The 19,308-nt window shown below is 40.8% G+C and overlaps 1 protein-coding gene across 1 annotated transcript in view; it reads left to right on the top strand.

Annotated features, from left to right (window-relative positions):
- The window catches only part of ADAM22 (ADAM metallopeptidase domain 22), a 138,663-nt gene that overhangs the window by 59,642 nt on the left and 59,713 nt on the right, over window positions 1–19,308 (top strand). The window contains 1 exon segment of the mRNA XM_032113010.1: window positions 8,573–8,639. Coding sequence (XP_031968901.1) covers window positions 8,573–8,639 — 67 coding nt within the window.

Below are 19,308 nucleotides of genomic sequence, written 5' to 3'. Positions count from 1 at the left end.
AGAGAAGACTGTCATCACCTTCCCTCTATCACCAGCAGCATGAATTAACTGCCATACTGAATTTGCAGTGCTTGTGCCACATAATCCTTTAAAGTGCCTTATTTAAAAAAAACCCCTGTTCACTATATATCATATCAGATGCTATTTGCCAATTTCAATATTTGTATTAGGAAATATTAATACCGATGCAAGAAATGCAATCAAATTATTGTTAATATTTGTCATAAAAAATAGAACCTGACATTATGATTTCAGAGCTGCTTTAGCTATGCTTTGATCTTACTTTGTTGGGATAGGGAGCATTATTTAGATTTCCTTAAAACAGTGGTAAGAAACTTGTGGTGATATGAGTAAATGGTTAGTTTGTAAGTATGTCTTTTCCTAGCTGCAGAAATTAAATACAAGCTTCTAAGTTTTTTCCCCTGGAAAATGCAAGCAGTATCTGTTCATCATTACATTCTCATGAAATTGCCCATATGGTCATTTAGATAGAGGAGTTCAAACTGAATTGCAAAGATTGTAAAGGATGAGCTGAAAAATCCATGCTGTTGTGACTACAGATGGAGAGTGGCACCATAGAATGGCACTGGTTGTACTTCAGGTGCAGTTTATGGGCACAAGGCATGTCCAGCAGGGTATGGTCACACCAGCCTGAGCCTTCCAGCTACCGCTGTTGCTTCACAAGTTTTCCTTGCAGCTGTTGCTGTGTACTCTCTCCTTTTTTTATGCTAGTAATAGGAGCCATATGTAGTAGAAATTTGGTGAAACTAAGGAAGAATGTCTTCAACCTGCCTAAACCTTTTCCCATCAAGAAATGAAGCCAGTTCAGAAATGAAACACATGCTGTTTGTAAGCCAGAACTGTGAGACTCCTTCTCTAAAGCCAGAGTGGAGGCCCTGCTCAGGGCTGCAGAGCTGCTCTGCAGTTTGCTGTCTGCAGTAGGGTGCAGGGCAGTTACTATCCTGTCCTGCAGGCAAAGTAGCTATTAAGGGATAAAGGGACTAAGTGCATTTTTAAGTCAGATGACATTTGGGATCTAACTGAGAAGTCCTGGAGAGGAGAAAAGATGAGCAAATGTTAGTATTTGGAGGAAACATAATCAGAGATTCAAGCTGAGTAATTTTGTGAAATGTGAAGTTGAGCTCCAGGAGAGGGCTGAGAGTGGGTACGACTCAGCATTTGTGTAGAATCCTTTGAGGACTTAACTCATTCTTAAGTCCCTAATTTCTTTTTGAAGAAAACCTTAAATAGTTAGTAGGAGTAGAAACATTAAGAAGTTTCTTTCTCCTTTCTCCCTTTCATATTAGCTGCAACAAGGACAGAAAAGTACTGGAAGAATATTTTAAAAAGGGGTGAAACTTCAATTTGTGCAGACAAGAACCAACTGTTTTTCTCAGTAGTTTTTTTCCTTCCTCTGAGTAGACACTGAAAATTGCTGCCATATCTACAAGAAGCTATCTAATTCTGATTGATTAGTCCATTTGGCTAACTTAACAGACACAGTCATTAATTAAATTAACCATCCACATAAAAAGAAATTCAGCAATTCTTTTGATGGGAAGGAGGAGATGAACGTTTCAGAGCTATTAAAGCAGATTGGTTCATGGGGTATGGAGATAGCTAATCCCCCCTGAAGTGCAAAGAAAGATCATGTATGAGCAGATGAGCAGAGAGGAGGTTTCTGGGTAGGCATGAGTATAAAGGAGAATTAAAGTGTCCCACGTAGTGAGATACAGAAATCTGCCAGCTAAGTGGCTCTTTTGAGTTTATCTTGCTGTATATTTTAGTTAGCTCATGGCTGATACTGAAAATGGTTTAGGACCAGAGTGTAATGCAAGGTAATACAAATTGTCCTTTGTACTCTTACTGACTGGCAGATAGAAACATCCATTCTGTTCCCTCTCATCCAGTTTTTCCACTTTCTGGCTCCTTGTTTCATGATAGTCAACCTGCCTTATTTTTGGTGTACAAGACAGGCTGTACTAGAAATGTCCTCTGATAGCCACTCCTTCCATATCTATTATTCCTGTTAATACTTGGTAGAGGATGTACACCACTGGGGGAAAATATTTAATTTTATGGGAAGCTTCCTCATCTTCATGTGCCCTGGTACCCTGACAGTGCCCATTCCTTTTACTGCAGCCCTCTCAACCATGATGTTGCAGGGGGCTTCCTTCTCACAATTTGGTCTGCCACAGGGGCTAGCATTAATCATGCAGCTGATACGGCATCTATCTCTTATCAGTGTCTCCATCATTTCCCTGAACCTGTTGTTTTCTCTTGAAGGTCTCCATATGTCTGTTGATAATTTCCTTCTGGCATTCGGCCCATCCAGACCTTTCTTCTGATTTCAACTAAAACCCCGTCTTCCTTTTCAGTAATGCATCTTACCTCAGATCTCTCATTTGATGTCCTTGTCTGGCACCATATTTAATCTGAAATTTCAGGTGTACGTAATGGGGAGTTGTGGAGACAAATCAGGGTGAATAAATGATAAGGAATTCCTACAGTGTTCAAGGAGACACAGCAATGATATCAGATATCATGAAGCCAGTCATTTATTTATAACACTGATGCTGACAAAGATACGTTATAGTACTGTGATTATGTACTCCCTTTATTTCTGCCTTTCTTAACTTTGTAATTCTTCCTATGGCCTCTCAAGAGAACCCTGTAATTTCTGCTCTTTTTCTTCCATAACTGTTAGGATTTCAGTCTCTTAAATCTGGAGAGTTAATTTTTGTTCAGAAGCTGGCTAATAGGCATTTTCCTTCTCTGCTTGAAAGTGAAAGCTTCTATTAAATTTACAGGGATAATTCCCAGGTTTTTCTTCATTTCATATTCAAATGCAAACCTCTTCCTTTTTCAAAAATCTTTACCTACCTCTTTTTTTCTTCTTTTGACTTGAAGTGCTTTGTAATCTCTTGTTTTTTCTTTCTGTTTCTTTAAACACTTGACCTGTTCTGTCCTCTTTTCTCTTCCCACCACATTTTTTAAACTTTTTTTGGCTTCCTGGAGCAGCCTCTTTCTGCTGGGGAACCCATCTATATCCAAAGCTCATCTGTTTTCCTGGGTTCCCAATCCCACCTTCATTTTGGTAAACCTCCTATATAAGTACTACAGTTGATTCAAGGTAGAATTTAAGTGCATGCATATGCATCATCTTGGATAAGGATGTTTTCCTTATTTGGGGCCCTATTTTTTAATAAAATTCTCCCAGCTTCTGACTCTTGTGTACTGTTGTGACTGGGAAAGTTGGAAGAGCAAAGAGGACCTTGCTCATTTTTTTGTTCTGGCCCTTATGCTATTGAGTCTGTATGGGATAGGCTCACATGGACTTGAGATAATGCTTCAAAAATGCTGCTTCTGTAAACAAAATGACACTACTTAATTTGTGTACACTAAAATAATAGACCTCTGGAAACAGAATTGCCATTATTAGCATAGCAGCTTTTTTCTTTGTAAAAGCAATAGATCACATGTGCTTTTTTCCTGTGAAACGTTTTATTTTTAGGTCTTAACATATGCAGGTTTTTGCCATGCCTTTTTGAAAATTTTGTACCAATGACTCAGCAAATGTTTCTGAAAATCTCATTCTGCAGTATTGTTAATTATAGTGTTGGTATTTTTTCTCTGTAATTTTCTCCATCCTTTGTGTCTCTAAGATTTTTTCCCAATCTGTTTTGTTCTTTTTTTTTTAACATGCCAGTTTTATTTGTAATTAATACTAAAACTACCACTTAAGCTGACAAAGATGGTTTCTAGGATAGATTGGCAGGCAAGATAAATTATTCCTGTTTCATTTCTACCATAGGAAAGTATTTATTTTTTAATGTTGAAATGCATATTATTTTAATGCTGATTGTCTTATCTTGCTTAAATAATCTTAACCATGTTTCACAAGTATTTTGATTTAGATTTTTGTTTGTTTTACAGTAAGGACTTCTATTAAAATTATGCAGTTATATGCCTGTACTGTTACTGCAGACAAAACATGACTCCATCTATGAGGTGGTATCTTTTGGCCTGAGTTTTCAAGATAGTGTATAATGGTTAGATTGTAGCTTAGTTTTTAATAGCATTGATTGAGTTATTGGATCTTCGAGAGTGTTTCGATTTTTATGATATTTTTAGTGCTGTGAATCAGAATAATAAAGCATAACATGGCTTCCTTTATGGGGCTTATACTGATAAAATATTCTCAGACATATCCTGCCATGTTACTTAGGATAGGCTTTAAAAATTTCTCAGTGTTTCAGATCTGTGGTCTGTTTGCAAGCTGTGGACTCAGTCCCAAGGAGCTGTGCAGGCAGGTGACCTCATGGTGTTTGCCTTCCAGACAGGATCATTTTGGGAATCAAGGCACTTGTGACAGACCTTGCTGGGGGTGGGGGAATGCCAGCAACTCCCCAGCTGTTTTCTTTTGTCCTCAAAGTAAGGACCAAGCAGGACGACAAAATGGATGGACCTGTTCAGGAATTGTTCTTTGGCCTACTTTGAAAGTAAATACAACTTGAACAGCCTGGGTATGTCCATCCCTGGGGTGGTGGGTGGAGGAAGAACAACTGACTGACCATCAGCAACCCTGGAGCTGGATGCCATGTGTAACCCCGAGGAGAAACAGGACCCTTCCAGGGTGCAGGCAGAGCAGCCCAGGTCAGGTCAGAGGGGCACTTGGCCAACTGCCCAGTCCCAATAGCCCAGGGCTGATGGTGAGGGAAAAGTGGAAGAGCTGAGCAAGCATGTATGAGGCTTCCCCTGAGCCCTTTTCCAGAACTCCCAACACTGAGTCAGGTACAGTCTTTCTGTGTGTTTGGCAGCTCCCAGTTAACGTCCACTAACTTGTCCATTCCCAGCTTGAACCAGTACAGACCTCTAGTGTTCATGCTTTCCTGCAATATATTGCACATTGTAATCAGCAGCTGTGCCAGTAAAGGTTCTTTTTAATTAGTTTTGAGCTTACTGACCTCTTTTGTTGCCTTCTAATACTTGTGTTGTACAAGGCAGAGAATGATCAGTGTCTTTGTTTTTTCATGCCAGACACAATTTCCAGATTTTTGAGAACACAACTTACAATCTTCCAGAGCATTAAAACATTAACAGCTCTATCTTTTAAAAAGCAGTAGTTTTGTCAGACCCACATGTGAAGAACCTGTGCTTCTCCTTGTCATTTCTCCAAATACAACTGTAAAGTCTCCCTGAGTTAAGCCATTCTGTTTGATCTCAGTCTTTGTACTCTAGACTTACTTTACTATCTTACATTTTATAATCTCTTGCATCTTCCTTGGCATGAAAACCTTTGTGTCCATTAGATAAGGAGGACGACATTAGTTTAACTGAGTCCCCCTGAAATAAAGAAGAGTAAAAGTAGAGCCCTAAGCTATAAAAAAATCTTTATTAAATTTGTGGAAGCATAAACTTTTGCTGAAAGAGTGTAGTGAATGCTGGGAAACTATATAACTAACTTCAGCAAGCTAAACTAAAGCAAGCTAACTTCAGCAAGCTAAACATTTGAAGAGAACATCTGTCAAAATTTCTAAATCTGGAAAGTGCATACAAGACCTTATAGAAGTCCTTGAGCTTCCCCCAGGGCATGAGTATCCTAAACATTTAATATTCACTTCTAAGAGGAATCAGAGTATTGTTATCAGTAACTCAACAGCATCTCTATTAGGTGCTCGTCAGTAATGGGTCATCTGCAGGCAGCTGTGCAAAGCATCAGTGTAGATATTGGGCCTGACCAGAATTAAAAGGGTTCACGCTGGTTCTGCAGTGGCCAAGGGAGTCACCCACTCTTTCTTTCACCCTTATTGAGGGCTGCTCAATCCCTCCTTTGCATCAGCTCTGGAGCTTACTGTACCTCTTCTCAAGAGATTTCAGTTACCTAATGCAGCAAAACCATGGTTTTGTTGAACCCTCCCAAGTGTACCTTGACAAGTGCCAGTGCTGACATCAAGAGTGTTTTGATGAGTGTTTGTGCTTACACAAGGTAGGTCCAGTGCTTGCTTCTGAGGGGGCATTGAGACTTCCTGCCTTCAGCAGCAACCAGCTGTGAACTCACTGAGACTGAGGAAACCCCACCTCCATGGACAGTTGTCCCAGGGATGCTCCCATTCAGTAATTTGTTAACATCCTTCATTTTATTGCCTCTGTCCCTTACACTTAGTCAAAGTCTTTTTGACTATACACTTATACAAAGTCTTTTTTTTTTTAACATCCAATTTCCACTGACTCATTGGCAGTCCTTGTACCTTTGAGGTTCTGCCATCATCTTCTGTAGCTTAATTAGTTGCTTTTATATCTTGGTATGTGAACTCTGGTGCATTCACATTCCCTCACAACTCAATTTTTTGCTAGACTTCAGGAGCCTCTTTGTGTTTCCAGGTAGTGGAACTTTGTAAGCAAAGCTGTCCAGTACCTGTCTGTAGTATTTGAAAAGAGATCTCCTTTGGGCAGTGGTATTAATCTTACCTCAGTTTGACTGGAAATACATCTTCTTTGACGTATTCTGGGATGACAGTTGTGTTTTCCAGGAAGGCATTCTATTGATCTGCCAAATCATTTTGCCAGAAACAAGTGTGGTCATGTCTCTCTTCCTTATAAACCAGGCCCTCCAAAAAAAAGTAACAGAAATTCCCTCCAGCCCTTAAGTGCATAAATTTGCTGTTTGTACAACTGAATTTGATCCTATTTCTAATATCCAGTCCTGAAGACCATCCAGATCTTTCCTATGGGAGTTTTTTCAATCTCTTTTATTCTCCATGCTTTCCAATTTAATGTTATCAGCATATTTCATTGGAATGCTCCTGGGTTTTGTGCCTGGGTAATTAATGCAAATACCAAGCTGACAGTTTTTAGGGCTGATATTGGAGGACCCATACTTCCAACCTTGTCCTTCTTGGGGCTCACTCAGGGCAGTCACCGATGTCTCTGTGAGCAAAAATATCCATAGTCCTGTTGCCTGTTTGGCCAGGACGAAGCTCTGGAAAGATGAGCAGCCACTGCCCTGGGTGCTGCTCTGCTGTTCCTGGCCTCCCTCAGCAGGTCAGTTCATGTTGATGCCTTTTCTTGGTCTTAAAATCAAGAGTCAAACATGGTTGGAAGGGAAAAAGGGATTTTACCTTGGTATTTATTTTAAGGATCCTTAGGTGCACTATGCCCAGGTAGAATGCACCCCAAGGCACACTGCAATGCACACCTCCCAAAAGATCTGGTATAACATTATAGGTTTTATTAATTAGCACATCTATCAAAAATTCCCCAATGAGAGGCTCGAGTGAGCCCCCCCTCCCCAAGGAACCTTCCCCTGGATGGTTCTGTCTTAGTTTACAGAATGTGTTCTGGAGAGGACCTTGGGGTCTGGGACATTCTGATCCCTAACTACGAAGCTTCTAAAATGTTTAGTCTTCTAGCTTAACAAACAAGTCCAAGAATGTAGGCAAAAAGCATTAAGAATACAGAAGTTGTAAAAATGTATAAAAGGGGTATAAAAGAAAAGACAAAAAATCATCACGGCATGTCTAAGCTCCAGTGTTTTGCTGTTTGAAGGAGAAATACTCGATTTTTGCCTCTTCTGCTGAGCAGGTATGCGCTCACTGCCTCCTGCCCCAGTGGCCAACCTGCCTTTTGTCAGGTTTTCTTTACCAATTCTTCATCTTTTCCAGCTTAATTGTCACTGAGGTGGGACAATAGCACGACTTTATACTGATATAATCTCAGTAAAATTTTGTAGTCTTTGAACACGCTTAGTGAAATTTATGATGTAGATAATGTGGTCTCATCCAATCTTAACAATTCTGTGATTCTGTGGTTTGCCTGACTAGAAAATAACTATGAGGAAGAGTATTTGACTGGTTTAGCATTTGAGTGTCTTAGTAAATACAGCCTGCATTTAATTTATATATGTTTGCCTCAGGTCTGATTGTTTTTTCTCCTTGGTGTTTGTTCCAAGTCCTTGTGTACTTGGAGACTGGGATTCCTATTGCCCAGAGTCTTTTCCTCTGGCATTGCTAAAGCTGCAGGGCTCCCAGGGAGTGTGTGCATCTGAGAGCCTTCCTGGGCTGTGGCTCCTGGGCCCACAGCTTTGCCTGCCCATGCAGCATGGACCCCAGCTCACCATGTTGGTGTTACAAGGTCATGTCGTTGTTGTGCCATTGTGCCCTTTGAAGCCTGCCAACACAGCTGCCACTTTCCTTCAGATTCTAACTGGTTTCCCATCCTTCTGCTTTTTTGCTTTTTTTGAAGTTCACCTAACTTCGGTCCTGTTCACTTTTAGCAGCAAATAGAAAAGTCTCTTGAATTACAGTCAGTGTCAGTGGTTGGTTTTGAACCTTCCATGAAGACACTCCCCTCAGTTTTCCTTGTCCTACCTTCTGCTGTTAAAAATCAGTGTATCCCATGCACTGTGTAACTCCATTGGAGGTGGTTGTTTCAGTGATTTTTATGAACATTTTAGGAAAAGTATCCTGCAGGTTTTGCCCTTTTCAAATGTAAATGTTTAATCAGTGCTTGCTGAGAGGGAGTACAAGAACACATGCATGAAGCTTATGGCTCTTTATTCTTCTTCTTGCAGTGACCTTCTGTCTTCTGAATATCTTGAGAGGCATATCGAGCAAGGTGGGAAGACAGTGGAAGTTAAAGTAAGAATTTCCTTTTTATGCTTTTCTTTTTTAATTTGCTTGGCTTTTGATGTTAATGCAAACTCACATATTTTTGTGAATGGAGAGGTAACTGACTTTTCAAGTGATTTGTTTTACTGTTCTGAGGCAAGCATGTTTCATGTTTTCTAACTTTCAGCTTTAAACAAGGCAAATAAACTCCATTGTCTAATTTAGTACATTCATGTTTATATCAAAATGGTATCCATGAAAAATGTATACATAGTGGTTCTTTCTACTAGTAAATATACTTTACTTTTGATGCCTATTGAAGAAAATCTTTTTGTTTTGGTAGATAGCCTTTTCTCATTGTACTAAACCCAAAGTTTGTTGGTTTGTTATGAACTTATTTGTAAATTTGAGAATAGTAAGATTTATTGTATAATATTTCCAAATATCCAGTCACCAGTTGTGGGTTTCTTTCTCTGTATGTTTGTTGGCATGGTGACTACAAGATGCTCTTTGTTGCTGTTGTCTTGTGTGAAATGTCCCACAGCCTTTGCAGAAGTGTTTTGTTGCTTGCATGCAACATGGCAGATTTTTCTTGAGGACCCCTCTATTTGTTAGGACTTATTTTGCAGATGTCAGCTATAATTTTTGTATCAATTGCTGTAGATTACATAGAGTGTGCAGAAATGTATTATACGTGGTACAAAATGGAAACTCTAAATTTGCCTATCAGGTAAATACTAGGTAAAATTTTGTTCAAAGTTTACATTTTATTGAAAGGAATCCCCAAAACTGTTTTACTAAATCTGAGATCATCTAAATACTTTGAAACAAATGCATTAATCTCTGCAGTGTGAAAGTGGAAATGGGAATGGACAAAGCAGTCCTTTATCCACTGGATAGCTAAGATGCATGTTTCCTTTGGTTTATCCCCTTCTGTCATTTGCAGATAGGAAGTCTGCTCTTCCACTGTTATCAAGATAATAGTCTGCATACATTATCAGACTGAGGCAAACACATAGGTGTTCCATTAAATTGTAAAGACTAATTTCTTAGCTCTGCTCTGCAGTCAAGAAGTCTTGCTTGACTGAAATTCAGAATATGAGTCAAAGCAGAAATAAAGATAATAGCTGATATTAGTAAGAACAAAACAACCCATTTGTCTGCATTAAGATATATATGCAAGTTAGCTAAGGTAATCCATCCAAGCCCTGTCACTGAATTGTTCCTGATGAGCAAACCTTAATCAAGCAAGGAAATGTTTGAAATCAGTGGCTCTACATATTTAAGTACTGTTTAATTGAATGGGGAAATGATGAGGGGATCAGGTCTTTCAGAGGAAGGGTCAGAAAATGTTCTGGGCAAAACAGCTCCCAGCCTCAAGGGTCCCAGAGATTATTTCCCCTTCATTTAGATGCTGAGCCAGGCTCAGGGTATACCTTCAGGGATGGCTATCACTACCATACTCAGTATTCTCAAATCTGTTTTAAGTAGAGAACTGTCATTGCTGCACTGAGCTTGATACTTGAGGTGAGCTGAACTGGGAGTGAAAGGGGCTGCAAAGACTGTACTGCAAAGGAGAGGGGTTTCTGCTCGAGTGGCGAGTTTCCCTCTCTGTGCTGCCCTGTACCTTGCATACCCGTGGGCAGGGGTGCAGGGGTGGCCAGGCTGTACAGGTGGGCTCTTCTGTCCCCTACTATTCCACTGCTCCAGGAGTTCTGCAGGCAGCAGTTGTATGGAAGCATGCTAGGAAAGGGGATGTAAAGTTTTTGTTTGTTTTGTTGCATCTGAGTGTGTGGGATTGGCAGGGAGAGAAGAAGCTGCTGTGACAAAATGTCAGAAAAGCCTGGTGGCCACAGTCATGGGAACGTTTTCATAAAAGTTCAGATACCAGAAGATTTTTGGAAAAGTGCAGGCTACCAAGTACACTTGACACTGAGTGAGACTGATTTCAGTACTCAATAGATGTTTAAAAATAAATCTGGTTCCCTCTGACTGGTCAGTATTTTTCAGAGGATCTGTAACTGCATTGGAGAGCTTTGTTTGTTTGTTGAACAATTTCTGAAAAGACTGGCAGTATCTGTTTTGCATTTGTGAATCTGAGCTCTGGTTTTACATCAAATGTTTTGAAAATCTTACTGCAACCACAAGAAATTTCCATGATGGTGATTTACCACCTTCAATTACTGTGGGAATTGTTTACCATAACTGGTAACATAATTATTATACTAGATTTTAGGGATTGTGCAGATTGCTTAGATACTTATTTAAAATAGCTAGTAAAAGGGTGCAACTTATGAATAAATTACAAAATATGCACTCTGCTATGCAGCATATTCTTAAGCAGAAGTTGAAGAGGTATTTCAGGAAGGAGCCAGGTTTCTATCAGTTGCTTCAACATGCAGCTCTTCATCCACCTCTGTGTAATTTGTCTTGGGCTGTAGGCAGAGACAGAGGCAGCCTGGCAACATCTCTGTTGCTGCTTTGGTGGGAGAAATGGTGACAGAAAGAAAATGTCCATCTGCCATCCAGTGCCAGCTGCAGGCTTTGAGCAAGACTATTTATACAGCAAAATGGCCTCCTCTGTTCTTGGCCTTCGTACTGGAGGGGTGTATTTTAAAATGTGTCCATATTCCCCCTTGCATTTCTCTGTGCAAGAAGACAGCACAGACATGCAAACCATCAGTGCTGCTGTTGTGCCATCAGCAATACAGGAGAGGAAAGGAGCTCTGAGCCGCTGTGTGAAGGCAGCTGTACGTACACTCAGCGGTTCGGGAACATTGCAGGCATGAGTGTGTCTGGGAAGCAGATCCTGCCGTGGCTCATATGCTGTGTGGAGTTGATAACTACTTTTGCTACTCCTCCCACTCTCCTTCCCTCCCCGTGAAACTTCCTGTGCTGTAAAATACATATGATCATCTGCCATTACTGAGGATGCTTTGAAGAGGAGAGGCAGGCAGGGGAAGGGAGAAAATACCACTTTTAAGTAGCAAAGGAATTTGTACTGGGAGAAGAGTCCTCAGCTTAACATACCTTTTCATCATAAGTTGCCTTACATTTGATTTCTGCATAATTATTAATACATTAGACCATTGTGAAGGTGGAACATGTTTTTGCAGGGTGCCAGCATTTAGCTGCTGTAGAGGAGAGGCTTCTTGTTAATTTGGCACAGTTAGGCAGCACCTAAGACATTCTTATTAAACCAGCAGCAGTGTGCAGTGCCTAAGAAAAACAAAAGGAGGTAGATGTTTGAATTATTTCAGTGTTTCCCCCCTCACCCTCCTTTACTGTACATCATGCCTCTACTAGAAAAGCAGCAGTGTTGGCCTAAATTTCCTCTGGTAGCAAAGAGAATAATCAATTAATAAGAAAGAGAAAAACCCTTCTTGGCATTGCCTTTTCCTGATTGTGTCATTCCAGATCATCCTATGCTCATAGCACATCAATACTCGACCTGTGTGTATACCTAATGTTGTTGCAGTATATCTCTGTGTCCTTTTATCTCCCTCTCTCCCTCTTTTTTTCGTTGTCATTCTGTCACTGATGCTGTCAGTGAGATGAAAGGCAAAAAACAGCTGTAGTGCTGAGTAATTCACATTGCTGGATTTTTCACCCTCAGAAGGAACAACTGATATCTATTCAGTGATATTTTCTCAATAAAATGTTTCAGTTTTCCTCTTCAGAGTGTGTAGAAATAAATGTTTCTGCTTGTATTCCCCCAAAACATTGGACAATTCTACTAGTTCTCAGAAAATTGCTTTCTGAAAAAAATTAAGCCATGAAAATAATTCAGAACCCCAGTCAGAAAACTTGCACAGATAGAGATGTGGTAGATAAATACCAAAAATTTTTGATGGCATGTTTAAATACGACTAGAAGGAACTATATTTCATTGGCAGTCCTTAAAATCTAAAATTCTTTAGTGCGGTGGTGTAAACACAGCATGTGTATTATGGGCACAAAATTACAGTGAGAGTGCTTACGGCATAAACTGCTGCTTTTTGCTTCAACCTTGCAGCATGTTCATGTGATAGCATCAAGCAACATGAATGGGGACATATCAGATGCTAGGTACTGTTTTTCTCTTTTGTGGCGTTAACAGAGAAGCTTTGGCCAGCCTTGTCTCGTGGGTTAGGATTGCCTGGTGGCTGTGAGTCCCAAGCTGTGCTGAGCCGTGCTGCTGGGCCGTGCGGTGCTCAGACTGTGCCCACTGGGCTTTCTTCAAAGCACCCACAGCCATCCTGTCCAGCTGGGGTGCCCCAGCACGGCCTCCTGCTCTGTGGGGGTGCCAGCAGAGGAGCCATCATTGTAGTTTGGCCAATGGGGGGTGTGGGGCAAATGCATGTTAATGCTGCACAGCAAAGCAGAGCTGTTAGCTTGCAAAAGTAGCCATTATGTTGTGTGCATTGTTTGACAAGCAGTGTGTGCAAGATGCCTGCTATTGTAGCTTACAGCTATTTTAATGCTTCTGCACAAGAGGGGAAAATTACTGTTCTTCATTGCCTTGCTGTGCGTAAAGCCTTGGCTAGTGTGTGACATGATGTGTATTTGAATGGCTCTTTAAATGTCCTTTTTAAGGAAAATAATATATAAGGGAGAAAAATATTAAAATCTTGAAAGACCAGAGGAGTCTGGGTACCCTTGATATGGCAGATACTGCTTTTTCTGTTAAACTTTCTCCTTCAAATCTGGTGTACTTGAGGAGTTGTTAAGGTACAGTCCCTTTACTGAGGGCAGTGTGTGTGTCTGTGTCACATCTGTGCTTGTGTTTGATGAGACCTTACCTAAGTAGCATTCCAACATCTAGTTGTTATCTCCACAGGTATGAACTGATCATAAGTCTACAATAATTTTTGGTGCAGCCAGAATAAACACTTAACCAGTGAGCAGGTCATTTTAATAATTGACTGCTATGTTTCCAGTCTTACAACAAAGTGCCTCTGCAGCCATCTTCCAGTTAGGGCATCCACTGTCTGAGTAGAATCTCTTATTTTTCTTCAGGTTTTGGTAACTCACCATTTTGTAACCAAAGAGGAAGGTGTTTCAGTTGTCAGAAAAGCCTGTATGCTAATTCCTGTAAGGGATTACATTTTCTCCTGAAAAGCAGAATACCAGCTGGGCTGGCAGAGGATGGGATGGGAGTGCAGGAAGACTCAGCCCTGGGAGGCTGGAGCCTGGGGCTGGTAGGGAGCTCTGTGTGCATGTACCTGGAACTTGCACAACCTGGTGATGAAAACTGAAAAGGAACAAATCATAAATAATGCAGGAATTATATATGCTTGTTTCTGGCAGAGCTTTTTTGGCTGTGTCCAGAGACTGGAGAAGCCATTAGTATCAGAAAAATCACTCTCTAGCTTGTTTGAGAGAGGACTTTGAACAAGGGTTCCTGTAATGTCGTCAGATCTCCTCTCTCTTACACCCTCAACAGAGCTCTGTTTGCCTCATGGCAAATTATTAACAAATCTGGGCCATAATCTACTTTTTAGTGATAGCAGTAAACTAGCTGAAGAAGAACTGACAGGGAGTCTGAGTCTGACACAGTTTAGCAGGGGGTTCCTGCAAGGTTGATCTTCAGAGTGCTCTCATCAAATGTTTTCATTAATGACTTCTGTAATAAAAAGTATGTGTATGTTAATGAAATTTGCCAACAGTGAGAAGCATTAGAGTGCACAGAAAGATCAGCTGGAGAACTGGCTATCTTTGACCAATAGAGTAAATAAAAACTGAATAGAACAAATGGCAACTTCTTACACTTAGAGACTAATTACGGGTGTTTTCACTGTACAATGGAAGTTCATAAATTGAAAGTTCCACAAGAAGGCGAAGATTAGAGTGTAGTAGTGGAACAGAATGGCAGGATGGAAGCAAACTGGTCTCAGAGTATACCAGTCAAATTACTTCCTGTAAGTTTTGACTAGAATTAATGTTACTGTATGTGTCTTGATGAAGAGTTGACAAAATTTTTTAATTTCCATGTGTTTTCAGTTATTCTGGACATCTTTTTCTTTCAGTAGTGTCATGCTGTCACACTAACTTGATAGGCATTGAGAAATATCTCATTTTCCTGTTGTAGCATTGTTTGAATTTTGGAAGCAAGCCCTTTGGGGTTTAGAAAATCTAGTATCCTCTGGGGGATACCAGGGCAAGATAATCAGCCCTTGTATATAATGCATTTGCCTGACCTAATGATGGTGCAGGCTGGCACTTTTAATGTACATTTACAGTAGCTTTTTTTAAATATCTGATTATCTCCCTGCTATTACTAGCTTACTTTCTACATACATCCTGCTACCAAGGAGAAGAAAATTAAAAGTAGCAGCTTTCTGTATTAGGAGTCATTCCCAGGTCATGGTTTTGAATATACTACACTAGAATGAATCCCAGATCATGATTCATGTAGGATTTTGAAGGTTTAATTATCTTGTCTCCCTTTTCTTTGTGACATTAAAAAAATTATCCTGTGGGTATAACTAGTCCTGCAGGGGAAAAAAACTGTCAGAAAGTGGAAGTCTTCCGGAGCTTAAAAAGTACATTTCACTGTGGATGTGGACCCCAGTGATGGTGCATGGTTCTGCTGAAGTGACAAGTCAAGCGACTGTGTGACCATCAGGAGTCACCTCTTGAGTACTCTGCCACAGTTTTCTCTCGTTCCAGAAGGAGGACAGCTTGAACTTGCAGAAAAGTCTCCCAGCTTTGTGCACCTCATGAGTTATTTTCCATGAGCCTGCAACATACGGTGTACATAGCCAGAGACTGGTAGCAACCAAGTGTTCCGTAATCTCAGACCATACAGGGACGGAGTATGGCTGAGAGAAATTAATTACTTCTATAACATTAAAGAACATAAAATCACTTTGTAGATGCTCTTATTAAAAATAAAACTATCTTTTTGGGTTTAACTTAATCCCTTTGAGGGGGAATTAAGCTAAGCAAACAGAAGCTGCTGTACTTCTGAAGGACTGCTTCCATGCAAGGCTTTGGAGTGCTTTAGCTTGACATCTTTACTTTCTTCATCTTGACTTCTGTAAATAGCTTTGCCTAGACATGTCTGTTGTTCCCTATGGATACCAAACTGGTACTGGATTATAAACAGTAGGTTAATGTTTCTAGACACAGCCTGAGGCTCTGTGAATTTTCACTTAGAGAGAAGGTTCTGTCATTCAGAAATAATGAGCCAATAAGGATATAAGAGTGGTATTGTTTTCTATTTTCCTCAGAACTTTATGTTCTGCTGACTGATTGGTATCCATGTAGGTGTTGTGCTGTGTTTATAGTAATCTTGTAAATCACATTCTTATACCTTGGCTTCACACTTGGGGCAGGCTGATGAATTGAAGTGGCAGATTAGAATGGGTAGATTATAAAGAATTTTCATACTGTCCCTTAAAATGTTTACTTCCATTTCCCTGGAACAGGCATGCAGGAATGGGGCAAAATGACTGTCATTAAAATGACTTGTATGCCATGACTTAAGAGACACTAGCCACTGGTACAAGAGCTGTCTGAAAGGCAGCAACAGAGTAGGCAGGAAGAGGTAACCTGTTCTCCTCTGCCTCGTCTTTGTCTGGCAGCCAATAATAAAAATAATTTTCCCTAACACCAAGGTAAGTCAAGGCAAGTCAAGAGTCTGTTTCCCAGGCAGATGCCAAGGCAGCTTCCAGAGCAGATGGTGTTGCGTTGGCATGAGCTCTCTGTCCACACCCTGCAGCTATGTTTGTGGAGCATCTTCTCTCATAGCTACTGGGCAGTAAACACAACCCTCATTTGGCCTCTGAACCGGGGAGCTGGGCTGATACCTCGTGCCATCTGCTGAAGGCTCTTGCTGTGAGTCACTGATGGCAGTTGGAGCGAGTCGCCTGCGTGCAGGATCCTGTCACATACATGCGTGTCTCTGTTTGTTAAGAGTGCTGCCAACAGTCTTTAAACATGGGCATTTTGTGGAGAAGGTTTAGAAGCAGCTGTGCCTTATCCTAATTTTGGAATCTGTGTCTGTGATTTCAGAATCTGAAACAGCGTTATAATCTAATGTCACTACAGCGTGTCGGCTCTGAGTTATATGAGCACATGTGATAGCCATCCTCCTACAGAGGGAGGGCACCGTTCACATTTTCAGAACATTTGGCTTTCAGGCATCTGCAGTCCAGAGACTACTCTGCAAAGAGGTGGTGCCAGGTTCCTGGCATTGTTACTGAGCTGAGTAAAAGCTGAGCACAGGGCTCAGCACAGCCTGACAGCAGGGCCCCTGCCAATTGCTGAAGTATGTGTCAATTAAATGTCTTCTCTCATTGCAGTTACACAGGTCAAAGTGCCATTTTGACTTTTCTGTTTACAAATAGAAACCCATTCATAACAAGTTGTTTTCTGCTAGAAGTCAGTGATCGAGGGTGCATTTTCTTTTCCTGTTGCTGTTGCTCATGCAGCCTTAGTTATGAATTTTTGTAACTAGTGGTCCCACAATGGGTAGCTCCTTAAACAGCTAATAATTATGTCTGGCAGCTAAACATTATCTGGCATTCACAGAATGGTGGCTTGAGCCTTAGCTGGCCTTTTGGGAGCTTTCTGCTGCAAGGAAAGAGAGAGAGATATGTTACTAGGATTTGAATTAGACCAGCAATCTCTTTTCCTTTGGATTAAAGAATGTTAAAATAGGAAGATGTAGGAGAAGGGAGGTATTAATTTTAAGGTCAGTGCCTGACTGTTGCATGAGTTTTACTGGCCAGCACCTCTCTTAATTGCAGAAGATGGCTTACTTGGAGATCCAATGTAGAAAGCAGATGAATGTGCATCTTTATTTTACTCCCCTGGGAAGGTCATAGTGTCTCTGAGACGAATAACAAGCCCTGCCAGTGAATGGTCAGCAGATGCTTTCTGCACTCTGACTGCAGAGAAGGGTGAACTGCAACCATTAATGACTGTCAGGGCTGTTCTTTTGCTTTACTTATTTCACCCTTTATTATGAATATTGGTGAATGTTTTTTTCATCTCTTTTGTGTCTGCTCAGCAGCTGGTGCCTCTCAAAGCAGGGACAAACTATCTTAAAGGATAAAAAAGGGGATGGGTTTTACTTGCATTGCTGACATCTGTGTCTTATCATTTTTTATTATCTTTGCCACAGTACGTACCCGACAAGGTTGCAGGAAAACTTGTACTGACATGGGCAAAAGGGTTGCATCTGGTTGGAGATGAGATGAGCTGTAGCAGTTCACAGGGCACATAGCCCTAATTCCGGATTTTGCTATAATTATTCAACTTAAGCATCAAGATGAAGACTATCTTATGAACTGACAACTACCATAATGATTAACTTGCTTTAATAGACCCTGGGGTCATTCTGGTTTTTGGTTTTTTATTTTTTGTAGGAGGTTATTACATTTTTATCTCTCCAAATCAATAAACTTCCTGTTAAAAATCTGTATTTTCGGTACTGCCCTTGGACATCACCAGTAGTTTGTCCATCACATCAAGAAGATTCATGCAGGAAGGATAAATTACTGATCCAAGGAAATGGACAACACAGTGCCATGGGCATTGGCAGACAATTTGCCTTGCATGGTGCAAACCGCAGCATGAGCGGTGGCTGTGTGCCTTGTGGAGGCAAAAATGTCAAACTTCTCCCCACTGTAGCATTAGCCTGCCTTTGGATATGGCATGAGTGTCTGCCTGTGTGTGTTGTGGGTTTGTGTCCCAGCCATTGTCACCAGGCTGGCTTTGCCTCATAGGAGATGACATTTAGCCTAATTTTCTCACAGACTCTATAGTGACCAGGTTCAATTTTAGAGCAGAAGTGGGTAAATGTGCTGCTCAGACTTATGGATTGCATATGTTAGAAGAGCAGTCTGATTTCCTCTCATCTTACACCGAACCATTCCCCAGTAGCTGGCAAAGGCCAGTGTGGAGGTTTGATCTGCTGAGATGGGCAATTATTGCTTTTGAGAGAACAGAGAGAGGCTCTATTAGCTACAGGAAGCCAATAACTCTTCACAAAACACCCTTGATGTTCTGGACTGAGCTGTAGTTGATGCTAATTTGAGCTCCTAAGGGAAGTCTTAATTTTCATATGGGACCAGAATATTTTTGGGGAAAAAAAAGAAGATTTTTTTTTTTTCAGCTTTTGTCTCACTGCTACAGATACCAGTAGATAAAGGAGACAACCCCAGTCCTTCAGGGAGTGTTTCCAAGAGCAGAATAAAAGAAGATATGATGACTATGTTTAGTCTTTTGGTGGTCTTAGATCTCCCACATACTGTGATTTCTTCTCTTATACAGTTTATTTCATTACAGCACCTGCTATAAAACAGCTTAGTACATGTCAAACCCAGCATGATTTCAGCCTTAGCACTATAGTGAGGCAACAGCAGTAAACTTCTTGTCCAAAGGTACATGTGCTCCAAAAAAAAATTGACCTTGGAGGACTCCACAGGACACCTGTAGTGTCCTGACTCTCAGTACAGAACCATAGAATCACAGACTCATTAAGGCTGGAGATGACCTCCAAGTTCATTTAGTCCAACCTTTGACCGAACACCACCATGCCAACTAAACCATAGCATTGACTGCCACATCCAGTGGTTTCTTGAACACTTCTGTTCTCAGAATTTGTAGCTTTAAGTATACATACAGGGATCAAACCCACAACTTGGTGTTATTAGCACCATGCTCTAACCACCTCAGATAATCTCATGCATCAAGTGCTTGGAAAAAA

This window comes from Corvus moneduloides, chromosome 1 (genome assembly GCF_009650955.1).
Source record: "Corvus moneduloides isolate bCorMon1 chromosome 1, bCorMon1.pri, whole genome shotgun sequence".
Lineage (NCBI taxonomy): Eukaryota > Metazoa > Chordata > Aves > Passeriformes > Corvidae > Corvus > Corvus moneduloides.
This window is presented reverse-complemented; position numbering and strand designations above follow the sequence as displayed.